At 40.2% G+C, this 15,629-nt stretch overlaps 1 protein-coding gene across 6 annotated transcripts in view; it reads right to left on the bottom strand.

The window, feature by feature from the left end:
* Positions 1 to 325: 325 nt before the first annotated feature.
* The window catches only part of pla2g7 (phospholipase A2, group VII (platelet-activating factor acetylhydrolase, plasma)), an 89,785-nt gene continuing 74,481 nt past the window's right edge, over positions 326 to 15,629 (bottom strand). For all 6 annotated transcript variants that reach the window (XM_072562031.1, XM_072562037.1, XM_072562039.1 and 3 more), the window contains 3 exons: positions 11,371 to 11,541; positions 7,966 to 8,114; positions 326 to 7,080 (listed from right to left, as the gene is read on the bottom strand). In XM_072562031.1, the coding sequence (XP_072418132.1) occupies positions 6,977 to 7,080; positions 7,966 to 8,114; positions 11,371 to 11,541 (424 nt within the window). In that variant the 3' untranslated portion in view covers positions 326 to 6,976. The remainder of the gene's footprint in view (positions 7,081 to 7,965; positions 8,115 to 11,370; positions 11,542 to 15,629) is intronic.

Genomic DNA, 15,629 nt, shown 5'->3' with positions numbered 1-15,629 from the left:
GCTACATTTAATAGCTATAGCTAAATTTGCTCCTGACTCAAATGGGTTACTAACACCCTACAGGTGACCCTAATACTTGAAGATCCATTAGAATATGACTCCACCCATTGCTTCTGGCTGATTCTTGAGCCATGACATCTGGACAATCAGCTTCATTTTACTTCACCCTGAGCACTGGCTGATCCACATTGGGGTTGTTCACGTTGCAGGATATTGGTTTATTGGCCTTACAATAGGCACTTGTCAGGCACCAAGGTCGCTGCTGCTCAAGGCTGATCTAACGTATCTGAATATTACTAAGTCTGAAGAGTAAAGAGGACCACCCTTTTATTTTCAGAAGAGATCATTTATTTTTTCCAAAACGCAACTATTACTAAGGTGTTACAAGTTATACTGTCAAAAAGTGTGGTGCTGCAAAAGCACAGCCGGTCAGGCAGCATCCAAGGAGCAGGAGCATCGATGTTTCGAGCATAAGCTCTTCATTAGTATACTACTAATTCCTGATTGACAGTTTAGTTGTTTAGGCAGGCTGCACAGCAGATTGTTGTATAATAACATTGTGATAAGTCATAATGAACACTGTGTGTCCTAAATACACTTGCAACATGGAGTCATGCTCCTATCTCCAGGGATTTGCCTTAATCAGACTGCTATTATTTGGTAATACTGTTTCAATTAACTGGAACCTTCATTCCCATACAAATGCCTCCACCATCCTTCCGTGATCAGTCATCTGGATTATACATCCAGTAATATTACAATATACCACCACAGCAGACTTTAAAGTAATGGTGTTAGATCACAGTTCATTAAAGGATGTTATAACCGGCCTTGAAAACTAATTAGAAGAGTTTTTATTCAAGCTAACAACACAGAGATAGGAAATCTGGAAAACCCTTCAACAGTTTCAAGTAATCAACTAAGTGGCTGTTGGTACTAAGCTGGATTGGAGATTAATGGAAGCCAAGATCCCAAGGTCCTGTGGTCAGCCAGTGGATATAAAGTAGTGATGGAACATCATTCAGCTCATAATTCATGGTCTTAAAAAGATGAGCATGATATATTGCACTAGTTTAAATCACCTAAGCAAGGGAGGAAATGAAGAAACAATTTCTGTCAAATTGGCCTGGGCTCTTTACCTGTTTTCTCTACATTAGATCAAATATAATATGATCTGTATGTCACCATAGTGGATGTTGGCTGAAACCAAACAAAAGCATTGACAGAAAAAAAGCTATAGAGTCATAGGGTTCAATGAATAAAATAGTAAGTTTAACATCTGAAAAAAAAAGTGAGGAAAATTAGATTAGTAATCTAATCTAATCAAAATTAACTGATTGCTGGAAGGAACAAGAAGGGGAAAAGGAAGAGATGAGTTTAACAATGGGTGAGTAAACTGAAGATTGTCACTGGATTCAGCAACACACCGGGTGAACTTTTAAAGAGCCACAGACCGGGCAGAATCCAATCTGCACATTATAAATGTATGAGAAAATGGGCAAACAAATATCATCTTACCCATAAAACTTGACCCAGCTGGTTAAACAATGTCAGCTTACATACTCCTCTCCCACCATAGGAATAACGTCAAGTGGAATGGTAAAAGAAATTTGGTCACTCAGCAATTCCTCCCTTTTCAGATACAGTGGGTGTGAAGAGCGTCCTGTTGCTGTACTATTCTATTGGCTCTCACTGTGAATGTGTAACGTGGAAAGTATGGTGTGCGTGCCTGCTCCAAGGGGTTGAGTTCTAAAAATAGGACTCTCATGGGTACATGACAGTATAATAGGGATGAAAATTGAGATGAGAAAGTGAGGACTGCAGATCAGAAATTAAAATGTGGTGCTGGAAAAGCAGGTCAGGCAGCATCCGAGGAGCAGGAGAATCGACATTTTGGGCATAACCCCTTCATCACTGAGATGCTTGTTGCATTGAACCTTCCGCAGAATCTGTTGCAGTCAAGGAGTGTGGGATTTGTCCAGCGCCAGTGTGGCACAGGATTCTGTGTTGACCTTCCAATCATGTATTTACAGTGTGAAAATGGTGGGCAACTCCATAAAGTACTTGTGAATGTAGCTTGGAAGCAGCCTCAGTAGCCAACAACTCAGCTTCCAGACAGCTGCTGCTCAATGGCTGAGTACTGCAGTAAGTTTGAATTTTGGTCATACAATCAGTGCTCATTTTAATACCCGCATATCTTGTTGCTGTGCAGATCCAAACTACTGTAACTATCAGAAGAACCTGCATGTCTCTTTCAGCACTAAGAGTTGAACTATCTACCCACTGACAAATTGCAGGAATGCCACCCAATGGGAGCAGCTCCAGGGTGCAAGAATCTGCTACGTAAGGGAAAACAGCACTCAGGCTCCGACTATTGCCACCCTGCCTTTCAACCTTTCCACTCCTCATCTGTGTTGAATTGGCACAGTCCAAAGTCTGAAACTCAACACTCAGAGCATTGATTGTCATCTTTTTATTCCCATTTTCATCCAGTTATTTAAATCATTAGAGGACTGTCATGTCTGTTGTAGATCAATGTTCAGTCATTCTTTGCAAAATGCAGCCAAGAGCACACTTCCAGGTAAATGACACACAGGATCATTGCATGAAGATACTTCATGCTGTGGTTTCCATTTTAAACACAGGTAGATTTCTCTGCTATTTTGAGCCAGACACTGGCTATCCATGTGCTGTCTTTGTGTTTCTTCTCCATAGCATATCCTTCACTCCCATAAAACGTAAATGAAGGGAAAACTGATGTGGCCTACAAGCATTTGTATTTCACTACAGATCATAAGTGCGCTAAACCTTTCCAGATGCTCACACTATGATGGCTCTGCCACTTTTCACCATGTGCCCTTGTCATACAATTTTCAGCCCCTTTTGCTTTTGGTCACATTCATCCTTGTTAACTGTACTTTGTAAAATTATTTAAATTTGCAATCCATGACAAAGAAAACACAAAACCTTGAAAAAATAGAAGTTTAATTCAACAAGAGAAAAACGACTGCATTTTAGAATCTTAAGAGAGAATGACATATTATGTAGCATTTTGTGCTTGGGACATACCAAGACCACATTTCACTGACAAATGTTAAAGATTTTAAATATATCCTAATTTTGTCAAAGATAATATTAATGAAACACTAATTGAAGAACCTAGACTAGTACATTGAAACTCAAATTCGTGTCAAAACAATAATTTTATAACTAATATTCTTGGCCTAAGAGGAATTTACATCTTGCACAACATCTTTCAGATATCAAAAATTCACAGTGTAATTTTTTTTACGAGCTCTAACTCTCGTAAGGGGGATACTAGGACAGATAAACAAAAGGTTAGTCAAAGAAGGGGCAAGTGGAGAAGTTTAGAAGAGGCAATTCCAGTTTGAAACACAGGCATCAATAGCACAGTAATTAAAACTGGGTACTTAGGAGATCAGGAATATTGGAGAACAGGTATGTGATGTGGGGTTGTAGATTAGAAATACGGGCAAGACCAGGCAAAGACTAAACAAGGTCAAGAGTTTTAAAATCAGTGCTGCTTAACTATGAGCCAGTGTACAATAGCAAGCATAATGTGATAGGTTAAAGGTACTGACTACAAGTTAGAGTAGAGTTTTGGATAATAAGTTTTCACAGGGTAGAATGTGGAAGGCTGGTGAACAGTACAACAGAATATTTGGAGGTAACAAAGGCACTGATTAGGGTTTCAGCTGAAGATGCGCCAAGGCCAAGTAAGGTAAAAACAATGACTGCAGATGTTGGAAACCAGATTCTGGATTAGTGGTGCTGGAAGAGCACAGCAGTTCAGGCAGCATCCAAGGAAGCCAAGCAATGTTTCCGTGTTAAAAGCTCATCCCCATGTAAAATGTGACACCAAGGCTGGTTCCATTTCTGACAGCTGTGAGGGTTCAGAGTTTGTAGAATGGACCAAAGACAATGGTAAATCAGTATTTGATGAAAACATTTGGAAATCCAGTACTGGAGTCTGCCAATTTATAAGTGCAACGGACTAGAGATGGTGGCACGGCAGAGCTCTTTTGTACATTCAGAAACTTTCTGAAGAGGGTGATATCAAAGAGGCAAATTGATCACCATAGTAGACTGGAGATTACTGCAGGAAGGGCAAACCAATTTTAGGAAAATTCTTTGGTTGCAGCTAAATAAGAAAATCAGTTGAATGCAGTTTATTCAGTGAAGAAGTGTTAAATGACTGTACAACCAACTGTGTGAAAAGCTACCGGACAGAACAATAATGGATTTTGTCTCTTTCACAGTAAACCGGAGATGCTTTAATGGGCCTAGATTTAGGATATTTCATCTGCATGGATGAGTTGGACCGAAGGGTCTGTTTCTGTGTCTTAGAGATGCTTGGTACTGTGCTCAGGGAGAAAAATCCTGACTGGAGAGATTTAACATGCAAGTCAATAAAAAATGGGACAGATAGAGGATGTGAAAACAACAATAAAGGAAATGAGGGGTTGGAAATGGGATGGTAAATTTGAGGGAAAAAGGTTAATAGCAGTTATGAATGAGAGAGGAACATTACTTGAGATAATATCAGGTAACTGGACAGCTAAGAAAGTTGGGTGGTCAGAGGTCTCTTGGGAAGAGAGAGAAAGAGACAGTAGATTTTATATATAAAGGTGAGCTCAGAAAGGGCAATAGGGAAGAAAAAAAACCCCCAGAAATCCAGGATTATGATAAGAAGAGCCTTAGAGAGGAAGCTTGATGACAGAGTAGGAGAAAGGAGAGCTGTCAATTAATTGATCAGATGGTCTCATCCCTTGATAATCAATTTTGTGCCTCACCTGTTCAAATTATATCTTAGAGAGATAATGTCTGTTGCCTCAGTACCGTCTTTGAGAATGTAAAGAGAGCACTATTTTCCCTGGAGTTCCTTTGACTGAGATTGTAGTAGATTTCAGGAAAATCCCTATGAAAATCCCATCGTTTCCTTCAGCAGAGGATCTAGGAAAATTCCTAGACAAGCAGTGTAGTATACAGACTGGCATGACTTGAAGAAGTTTAAGATTAAGGCTTAAAGTTAACTTTTATTGTCAGGTATTTCAAATACTCCCTATAACTTAGTTAAGATCAAGGTCAACAATTTGGATAACCTTTATCATTATAAACACTGCTAGCTGAATGGTAGTAAATATGCTTAGAAAGGTCTGTTCATCTTCATACTTTTGTAAGTATTGACTTCTATTTACCAACAGGGCAGCACACAGTATAATTACATCATTAGTAAACAGGAAATTACTAGATAAGTGGTGACTGACGAATATTTTGGGGACCAATACAAAGTGAAAAAGGAGACTGCTACCAAATTGAACTCATTAAATCATTAACTCCAGAATGAACTCATTAATACTTTATGCTACCTGGGCTGTTAAGCTGGTGGTGTGCATTGAGCTACCATTCTCATCTGATTTTCATTCTGTTCCAATCAATGGATTGACACTTCATGGGTAATTGGTTATAAGTGGCAGTGAAGGTAGAATCTTTGTATTATTAGGCCAAAGAAGCTATTTGATCTCTTCAGGAATTGAAACCCAGGTTTCCTCCCTTCCATACACTAGCGTTTTTTTAAAAAATGTGCAAATTATGCACGTTATTCTGAGTACATTATCTGCAGCCAAAGTAATATCTTCATTCTGTAGGTGAAAGACTGGTATCTGGAATTAGATTGTTGTGTATGCAGTTAGAAATTCCCTGGAAAAAAAATTTTTTGTTTCTATTCAACTGTCATGGAATATTTATAATCTATATAATTTTGCACATCAGAGACAATGTTGCCACTGCAGAGGAATGTACACATTCCTGAAGAACTTATGCCCGAAACGTCGACTCTTCTGCTCTTTGGACGCTACCTGACCTAGTGCACTTTATCCAGCGCCACATGTTTCGATACTGTATAGGTTGTCAAGCACGCGTTTTACAACAGAATGAAGAAAAGGTTATAAAAATAAATAGCTAGGAAAACTCAGCAGCATCTGTGGAGAGAAAGTAGACTTTATATTTTGTGTCCAGTTCTGAAAAGTCACTGGACAGGAAACATTGCTATTTCCTGGAGATGGGGCTAATGTTTCATATCCAGTCACCCTTCAGAACGGGACCCAAATGTTAACTGCTTTCTCTCCACAGGTACTGGCAGACATGCTGACATTTGGCAGCCATTTTGGATTTCCAGCATCCTTAGTTCTTTTAGGTTTTTTTGTTATGAAGAGAAAATTGGTTGGTGTTCGACAGTCAATAGCAATTACAAAGTGCCACTGATGTGTTTGGAAGGAGCTGATCTTGATCAAAAATTTTAAGAGCAGCAAAAAGGACACAAAACATGTAAACAATCATTGTAAATGAATTTTAGCATACAACCGAGCCAAGGAAAATCTGAATGAAATAATAATTTATGTTTCCAAAAAACTTATGTTATACTGGTTTTAATTCTGGTTTTAAGAATTTGTTTTCTTAATGAGTTCTAATCACAGGTGAATGTTTAGCTTCATCACTACAATAGTTTTAGGAAAACATACAGATTAAATTAATGTGCATCATACCTGTAAATAGTTCAATGTAATTTCAAAATACTGAATGCAATAATTGAAACCCTTAAAAACTCAGTATAATACAATTCAATTTTAAAATTGAGACAATCAATAAGAGTTACTCCAACTTGGAGCCCCACTGTTTTAGAGCCCTGGAAGAATATTAGACCTGTACATGAATGTTATATTATTCATCCAAAAGATGCATGGATTTACACACAAAATTACAGAAATAATTCTGGAGGTAAATTGTATTTTATGGCTGAGGACACATTCCTTAAACTCTAATTTTAAAGATCTCATAAGGCAGATGTTTTGCACAATGTGAGTGTTCAGTGCAGATAAATCCATTCACACTGATAGTTATTTTTATTTTACCACAGTACACTCAACATTCATAGCTTGGATTCAGAACTCATGAGTCATTGCTTGGGCTCAGAAGGCAAATGAATATTTGTGCCTGGTATAACGTGTTCTCCTTGCCCATCAATTAGGGGATCCCATTGATCAAAGTCTTTCTCAAGACCTGCAAAGTGAATTTTGATATTCAATTAAATCCTGAAAGAATGGAATAAGAAGGAAATTTTCTTCCTGTCACACAGGAAATGTTTGATCCACATATAGAACGATGCATTCATGTCTGGACATCAGTATTAACTTTAGAATAGGAAACTGTTCTTTCCAGAGCCATTTCACCTAATTTCTGATATACAACCTTTACTATACACACTATACATTAAATAGGACAGAACTTTATGGTACAGGTCGTTCTGCTATAATGTGCATTTCATTAACACTAATGCGTTTCTAAAGCAAGTTTTAAGGCATGTACAGAGGAACCTCTATTATCTGAATTTCAGATTATCTGAACCAGATTGCAAGCTTGGTTAAACTGTCTTATCTGGCACTCAATTATCCGAACATTTGATTATCTGAACAAAATACTCCCTCCCGTACTATTCGGATAATCGAGGTTCCTATGTATTGGTTATAATGTGATACTGGTCCTAACAGTTTAAATGGTGCTGCTATTACATGATTTTCTTATAATACGAGAGTGCATGAGAATCAAACTAATGTGTTATAGCAGAACTGACTACTGTTTTAAAAATGTACATTGTCATTAAATATTTTGCAATTTTCTTCAAAACATTAGTTCCAATGGGAAGTATTTGATTAATATTGAAATCACAGTTTCATCAAAAAATGATTCAGACTGACTCAGGATGACTACACATCAGATACTCAAAGAAAGAGGCATATTTCTATAGTCTTCTAGGATTGCATCAGTCTCCCCTTTAGTATTGTGTTGCCTCAGTATTAAAAAATTACCACTCTAATTGTTCCGATTCTTGAAATTAGAAAAGTGCTTATTATTGAAATATGTAAGCAAGTCAGTTTATTTACTCACCCAAGTGTCTTTGCATGAATGCTAAAGAAGCTTTGTTGCTAATATCAATAGCTATTAGGGGGTCTATTGTTCCTTTTAATTGAAATATCTTTCCAAGGAAAGTGCCGGTCAAAAATGTGAAATCAGGGAAGCTCTGATGTACTGTTCCCCTATAAAGAAACAAAGAAAGAAAAATTAAATTCCATCTGCAATCCAAATACAAAACCAAGTACTTTTAAGAAATAGCCACATTTTTCTCTATTCATTCTAGGGATGAGTGTGTCACAGGCAATGCCACCACCAACTAAATACGCTGGAGAAAAAGATGGCGAGCTGCTTTCTTGAACCAATGCAGTCTAGCACTGGATATAGTCAGCTTGTTTTTGTGAAAGAGAAATTGCGTTGAACCAATTTATTGAAATTTTTTGAAGTTATAATGCTCTTTAGATAAAGAGGAACCTGTTTATGTACTGTTCCTGGATTTCCAGCATACATTTGTCAAAGTTACACATAAAAGGTTTTGAGTATTTTAGGAGTTCATGAGACGGTTAACATACTAGCCTGGATGGAAAATTGGCTGGCAGAAAACAGAATATATCTAAAAGGGACATTTTCAATTTGTCAAGATGTGCTGACCAGGGTCCTGTTGAGGTCTGTACATAACCCTCAACTTTTTACACTTTTTATCAATGACTTAGATGAGGTGCCAAAAGTTTGGGTTTCAAAATTTGTTGATGACAAAAAAAACTAGAAAAATGTGTTGTGAAGACGTAAACAAGATTGAAAAAAAGATATAGGTTATACGAGTGGTCAAAAGCCTGGCAGATGCAGTATTTCGCAGGAAAACGTGAAGTTGCTCTCTTTGGGAAGAGGAATAAAAAAACAGTATTATTTAAATGGTGAATGACTGGAGAATTCCGAGGTGCAGAGAGATCTAAGTATTCTAGTGCTCAAGTCCCAAAAAATTGAAAGCAGGTATAGCAAGTGATTACAGCAGGTAATGAATGGTAAGTTATTCTTTATAATGAGTGAAGATGAACATATAAAGGAAGGATTTATGCTTCAAGGCATTGGTGAGAGCACATCTCGAATACGGTGTTAGTTTCAGTCTCCTGGTTTGGAGGAAAATTAATATTTCAAATGAATGACTGTTGAGAAGATTGGAAAAGCGCAGCTGGTCAGGCAGCATCCAAGGAGCAGGAGAATCGACGTTTCGGGCATGAGCCCTTCTTCAGGAGGGCTTATGAAGAAGGGCTCATGCCTTCCTGAAGAAGAGCTCATGCCCGAAACATCGATTCTCCTGCTCCTTGGATGCTGCCTGACCTGCTGCGCTTTTCCAGCAACACATTTTCAGCTCTGATCTCCAGCATCTGCAGTTCTCACTTTCTCCCTGTTGAGAAGATTGGACAGGTTGGGCTTATTTTCCATTAGAAAACAACAAGAGTGATTTGATTGAAGTTTAGGAGATCCTGATTGGTCTTGCCAAGGTGGATTTAGAAAGAACATTTAGTGGAAGAGTCCAGAACTTGATGAGGTGATTTTCTTTCAGAGTTGAGCCTTTTTGGAACTTTTTGCCTAAGAAAGGGTTGGGGTTATCAACTATTTTTAAAAGGTGGAGGAAGATGGAGTCCCTTGGGTGACATGGTGGCTCAGTGGTTAGCACTGCTGCCTCACATCACCAGGGTCCCAGGTTCGATTCCAGCCTTGGGTGACTGTGTGTGTGGAGTTTGCACATTCTCCTTGTGTCTGCGTGGGTTTCCTCCAGGTGCTCCGGTTTCCTCCCACAATCCAATGATGTGCAGGTTAGGTGAATTGGCTATGCTAAATTGCCCCATAGTGTTAGGTCAATTAGTCAGAGAGAAATGGGTCTGGGTGGATTACTCTTTGTTGGGCTGAAGGGCCTGTTTCCACACTGTGGGTAATCTAAAAAAAATCTAATCTTAACAAGCAGCTAAGGTTAATGGAGATAGGCGGAATCTGGTGCACACAAACCGGTCAATGTGATCAAAGCAAATAGGGGATCAGGCTTTAAGGACTGAATAGCCAACTCATACAACTAAATCGTATGTCTGCACTATGATAGTGTAAACTTCAGAACTTTTAATATCTGTTCATAGATTGAAAGCAGCATTAATACCTCTGTCTGGAACGAACTGTTAAGGGACAAGGACAAACTGTTATACAGGGATCGAAAGCAATCAGCCATGTCTGGGAAAAGGAGGAGTTAAAACAAAACTGTTTTAACATCTGATTGATAATGAGCTGCCTTATGCCACAAGGACAAGGGAGTGCCCTCCTGAAGACCTTAAGGAGTTAATGAAAGGACAGGCTGTGCTTCAAACAGACACTGAGTGCCAAATATAACAAGGAATAGGGAAGCTACTTCTGAGAAGGTGGCAAGCTGCAGACTTGACAGCTCCAGGAGTAGTAGTCAATATTCTGGATGAAAAAATCCAAAGGATTACAAATAATGTCACACCATAAACCTGGAGGACAGAAAATGGTATAAAAATTCACCTCCAGGTCTCTTCAGCATCAGAACTTCAAAGAACAATGCTGCACTAGGATCGAACCCTAGAGACATTCAGAGATCGACAGTGCTGGTTGGAATCGTAGCTAAACTCCACCATTAATTGGATAACAGGTAGGTTGGGTTTATGAAGCTTAACTTGCTTACTTGAGGGATCTTATTTGGATATTGTATGCAATAAAGTTCAAGTTATTGCTTCAGTGTTTGACTGTCTGTGAGATTTCTTAACAAATAGCCGAATTAAAAGAAACTGTTGTAATATACCAACAGAGTGCTTGTATGCACATCATACTTATCCTAACCGATGAAAGTCAGTTCATTTTCTCAGATTTATAATGTAATTAAAATCCTTCAAACAGCCTAATTCTCATCTCTCTCTCTGATTTCATACAATGACCATCTGTCTCTATCCCTGCAAACTTCTAATTCTTTTCTAGATTTGTGCCTGTCCCATCATTAGCAGCTCTGTCTTATGCCCACCTTAGCCCCAGCTATCAATTCTCTGCCCAAACCAATCTGTTAAGACCAACCATATCTTTCATCAAGCCTTTGGCCCTCTCCTTTGGCTTAGTACTGCAACTATTAATGGCTTTTGAGGTGGTTAACTGGGACACAAACAGAAGTCCAATGCTCATTAGAAACGTTCACCTATTATTGAAGTGTTGGCTAACAGCTACGTTTTGGTTAGGACACTGGAACGATTCCCCTGCTTTCCTCTGAATATAGTGTCAAGAGATCATTTATGTCCATGTTTACCTTCAATACCATAGTCCCCATAAAATAATTACTTACACTCTAGCACACGGCTAACCCTTGGCAAGTGCCTCACCTCCAGCTCCTAAAATGGCCACAGAATTGAATGGATATGGTGAAAAAGTACCACCACATTTACTCACATGATTGTAATCATTTTTCGCTGTATTTCATTTGAATCAAGTTTTTTCATTTTCAGGACATTAATAACCCACTGGAATTTTTCGGAGTTGATGAACAGTATTGGCTTCTGTACCTTGGTATATACCTCATCCTCCAGTGGGAACATCCAAGCATCTAATGCCACTCCACATCTATGTAAAGTAGTGTAGAGTTGTTAATTATCTCACATTTATCATAAACATATTCAGCAGCTCATGCCATCAGTTTTAGCCAAATTACATTTAAACCAGAATATTGCCCCTCAAAAACAAATTTCTGGATTGATTTTTAAACAAAAAAAAAAATCAGTGACCCAGCTTCAAGTTGTCCAATCAACACACTATTATTTTACCATAATGTGCCTACCTTATTTGTATTTTAAAGATCTATAAATCCTAATATGTTAATTTTTCTTCAAAATATAGTTTACCCACAAACTGGACATTGAAAGTGACAGATCATTTTACTCACAGGTACCTTCCTAAGCCCCAGTTTATTCAAATTAATTAAACCGTAGTTGGTCATTCAAATAACTCCATAGAGGGTGGCATCCCATCACCAAGTCACCCTTTATTTATACATGCACAATACATGGGCTCTGACCAGCTAGCTCAAGTCGGTTGCTAGAGTGATACAGGACTCCCTGATTGGCCCAGTTTAACTGCCTCAACCAGGGTACTCATACTCAGATTCACCAGGCCAACCTTGTTCCAATCACTACACAGTCATTGTTTTTTGAGAGAAAATGAGATGTAAACATACAGAAGGTTTCCAGCATCTGAACAGAGCCTTGGTGAAATCACATCTGGAGCACTGGGTGCAGTTTGGTCTTATTTCAAAAAAGATACAATTGCTTCAGAAACAGTTCAAAGAGGGCTTACTCAATGTATTCGTGGGATAAGAGGATTCATCTTATGAAGGATGGTTGAACAGGTTAGGCCAATATGTATTGGAATTTACAAGAATAAGAAGTCATCTTCCTGATATGTGTAAGATCGTAAGGGACTATAAGTGAATACTGGAAGGATGTTTCCTCTTGTGGGGAAAACTAGGGGACATTGTTTTAACAACAAGGAGTGGGTGGGCACAAGAGTGGGGGAGATTTCCCAGGAGAGTTGTTAGAGTGACTTTCTTCAAGGCAGAGTTATATTTCTGATGAGAAATAGAAGATGAAGGGAATGAGAAGCAGACAAGAAAGTGGAGCTCAGACACAACCAGATCAGCTGTGACCTTATTGAAAGGTGATCCAGGCTGGGCAGGCCAAGTAGTCCACCTCCTGTTCCCAATTTCCATGTTCCTGTATATATTTATGTGAGGCATTGATTTAACTAATGTGACAAATTATATTCAATAGTATTTAATTTATGCCTGCTTAACTGCAAAACTAGTTTAGCCTCTGCGCCGTTGCATCTAATTTTTATAATTCTATTTCTGTGCTCAGGAATATGACCAAATTACAGTCTATATTGCTGTCTAAATAATTCAGAAGGATGACAAACAGGAGACCAGGCACTGGCTCTTAAGATTCACTGAACATTCTGACATTACTCTTGCCTCAAGCACTCTCCTTGCGATAATCATGATGTACAATTGTACAGGAAGGTAAGCAATTAATAGCATGAAATACTACAGGAAAAAGGAAGTAGACAAGTCAGGAACAGGGAAGTTTAAACTGGTTGAAAATGATACAGGAGAAAGTGAGGACTGCAGATACTGGAGATCTGAGTCGAAGGTGTGGTGCTAGAAAAGCACAGCAGGTCAGGCAGCATCTGAGGAGCAGGAGAATCAACATTTCCAGGTACAAGCCCTTCATCAGGAAGTGGTGGGGGGTGGAGAAAGGAGTTGAGAGATAAATGGGGGGGGTGTAGGGTAGGTGACTGGGAAGGCGATAGGTAGATGCAGATTGTGATAACTCGGAGGGGAGGGTGAAGTGGCTAGGTGGGAAGGAAGATGAAGAGCCAGATTGGACAGTTCTAGAGAGGGGTGTGCCGAGTTGGAGGGTTGGATCTGTGATGAGGTGGGTTGAGGGGAGATGAGGAAACTGGTGAAATCAATGTTGATGCCGTTAAGGGGTCCCAAGTCAGAAGATGAGGTGTTCTTCCTCCAGTTTTTGGGCAGCTTGGATTTGGCAGCGGAATTGGCCCAGGAATTCTATGTCCTTGGTGGAGTTGGAAGGGGAATTGAAGTGGTCAGCCACAGAGCAGTGGGCTTATTTGGTGCGTGTCCCCCAGAGATGTTCCCTGAAATATTCTGCAAGTTGGGGTCCTGTCTCCCCAGTGTAGAGGAGGCCACAGAGAGTAATGGATGAGGTGTCTGGATGTGCAGGAAAATCTCTGCTGGATGTGGAAGGATCCTTTGGGGCCTTTGACAGAGGTGAGGACACAGATTTTATACCTCTGGAGGTGGCAAGAGTAGGTGCTGGGAGTGGAGGGTGTGTTCGTGGGGGAATGTGGACCTAATGAGGGAGTCACAAGAGGGGATAGTCTCTGCAGAATGCAGATAGGGGTGGGGTGGGAAATATAGCTCTGGTGGTGGGGTCTGATCGTAGGTGGCTGAAATAGTGGAGGATAATGCACTGTATCCAGAGATTAGTGGAGTGGAAGCTGAGGACCGGGGAATTCTATCCTTGTTGCGGTTGGAGAGGTGGGGTTCAAGGATGGAGGTGTGGGAAGTGGAGATGCGCTGGAGGGCATTGCTGACCACACGGGAGGGGAATTGTGGTCCCTGAAATAGGAGGCCATCTGGGATGTCATGGAGTGGAATTGCTCCTGCTGGGAGCAGATATGGCAGAGGCATTGGGAGTAAGGGATCGCATTTTTACAGGAGGGGGGAGTGGGAGGTTAGTCCAGATAGCTGTGGGAGTCACTGGGTTTGAAAAACATTTCCATGTTGAGTCAGTTGCCAGAGATTGAAAAATGAGACAGCAATGCAAAGAGTTTCTGGAAAAAAACACAACTATCATTTAACAGCTTTATTATCTAGTTAGCAGTATAAAACATACTAGAAGACAACATTGTGTTTAAAAGTGCACTGGTTCTTGTGCATTTCAGAAAGAGACATTTAAATATTTTACCAGTTATGCATCGAGTGGTGTTATAGTAGCTCTGTTGATTAAGCATTTGCTATTGCGATTCTGCCCTGCTGTTACCAGACTTCTGAATGGACCTAATTTTAAATTTAATGTTGATCTCACTCTTTATGCACCTCCTCTGCAGCTGTTACATTGTATTCCTTGCTCTGTTCTATGCAGTTTAAATGTTATGATCTGCCTGTACTGCACAAGAAAAAAACACAAAACTTTTCTTTGTCGGTACATGTTACAATAACAAATCAAACCAGATATCTCAGCTTGAAAAGTTGCATCGGCACAGTGGCTAGCACTGCTGCCTCATAGCGCCAGGGACGTGGGTTCGACTCCACCCTTGACATAGTCTCTGTGGAGTTTGCACATTCTCCCCATGTCTGTATGGGTTTCTTCCCACAGTCCAAAGATGTGCAGGTTAGGTGGATTGGCCATGGGGAATACAGGGTTACAGGATTAGGTGGGTTTGGGTGGGATGCTCTTCAGGGAGTTGGTGTGGACTCAATGGGCCTGCTTCCACAGATTCTATAGTGTTTAATTCATTTACTGAATATACTGAATTATCCTGAATTTCCAAACTTTTGCCACCAGATGTCTCTTTATTAGGCTTATAAAAAGGCTGGATTAGTGGTGCTGGAAGAGCACAGCAGTTCAGGCAGCATCCGAGGAGCAGTAAAATCGATGTTTCGGGCAAAAGCCCTTCATCAGGAATACAGACAGAGAGCCTGAAGCGTGGAGAGATAAGCTCGAGAAGAGTGGGGGTGGGGAGAAAGTAACAGAGAGTACAGTAGGTGAGTGGGGGAGGGGATGAAGGTGACAGGTCGGGGGCGGGGGGAGGGTGGAGTGGATAGATGGAAAAGAAGATAGCCAGCGCTCCTCAAACATTGCAGAAGATTCCACCGGCCTCTGGAACTGCTTGGATACCATTAGCCATGCGGCTGGTGCAGCTGCACCCCCACGCTGATTGATGATGTCACTTCTGCCCCCATCATGGCCACTCTCACATCCACTTCCGCCCCTCACAATTCTTCATGCATCACACGTGACATCACTTCCGCTCCTCACATCATCGCTGATGTCACACGCTCAGTGACATCCGCCACCACTTCCGCCCCCACCAACGCCACTCATCGGCATTCTGCTGACACGCCCCCCCAC

Source organism: Chiloscyllium punctatum, chromosome 3 (assembly GCF_047496795.1).
Source record: "Chiloscyllium punctatum isolate Juve2018m chromosome 3, sChiPun1.3, whole genome shotgun sequence".
NCBI classification, from domain to species: Eukaryota; Metazoa; Chordata; class Chondrichthyes; order Orectolobiformes; family Hemiscylliidae; genus Chiloscyllium; species Chiloscyllium punctatum.
The sequence above is the reverse complement of the archived record's forward strand: the minus strand, read 5'-3'. Positions and strand labels throughout refer to the sequence as shown.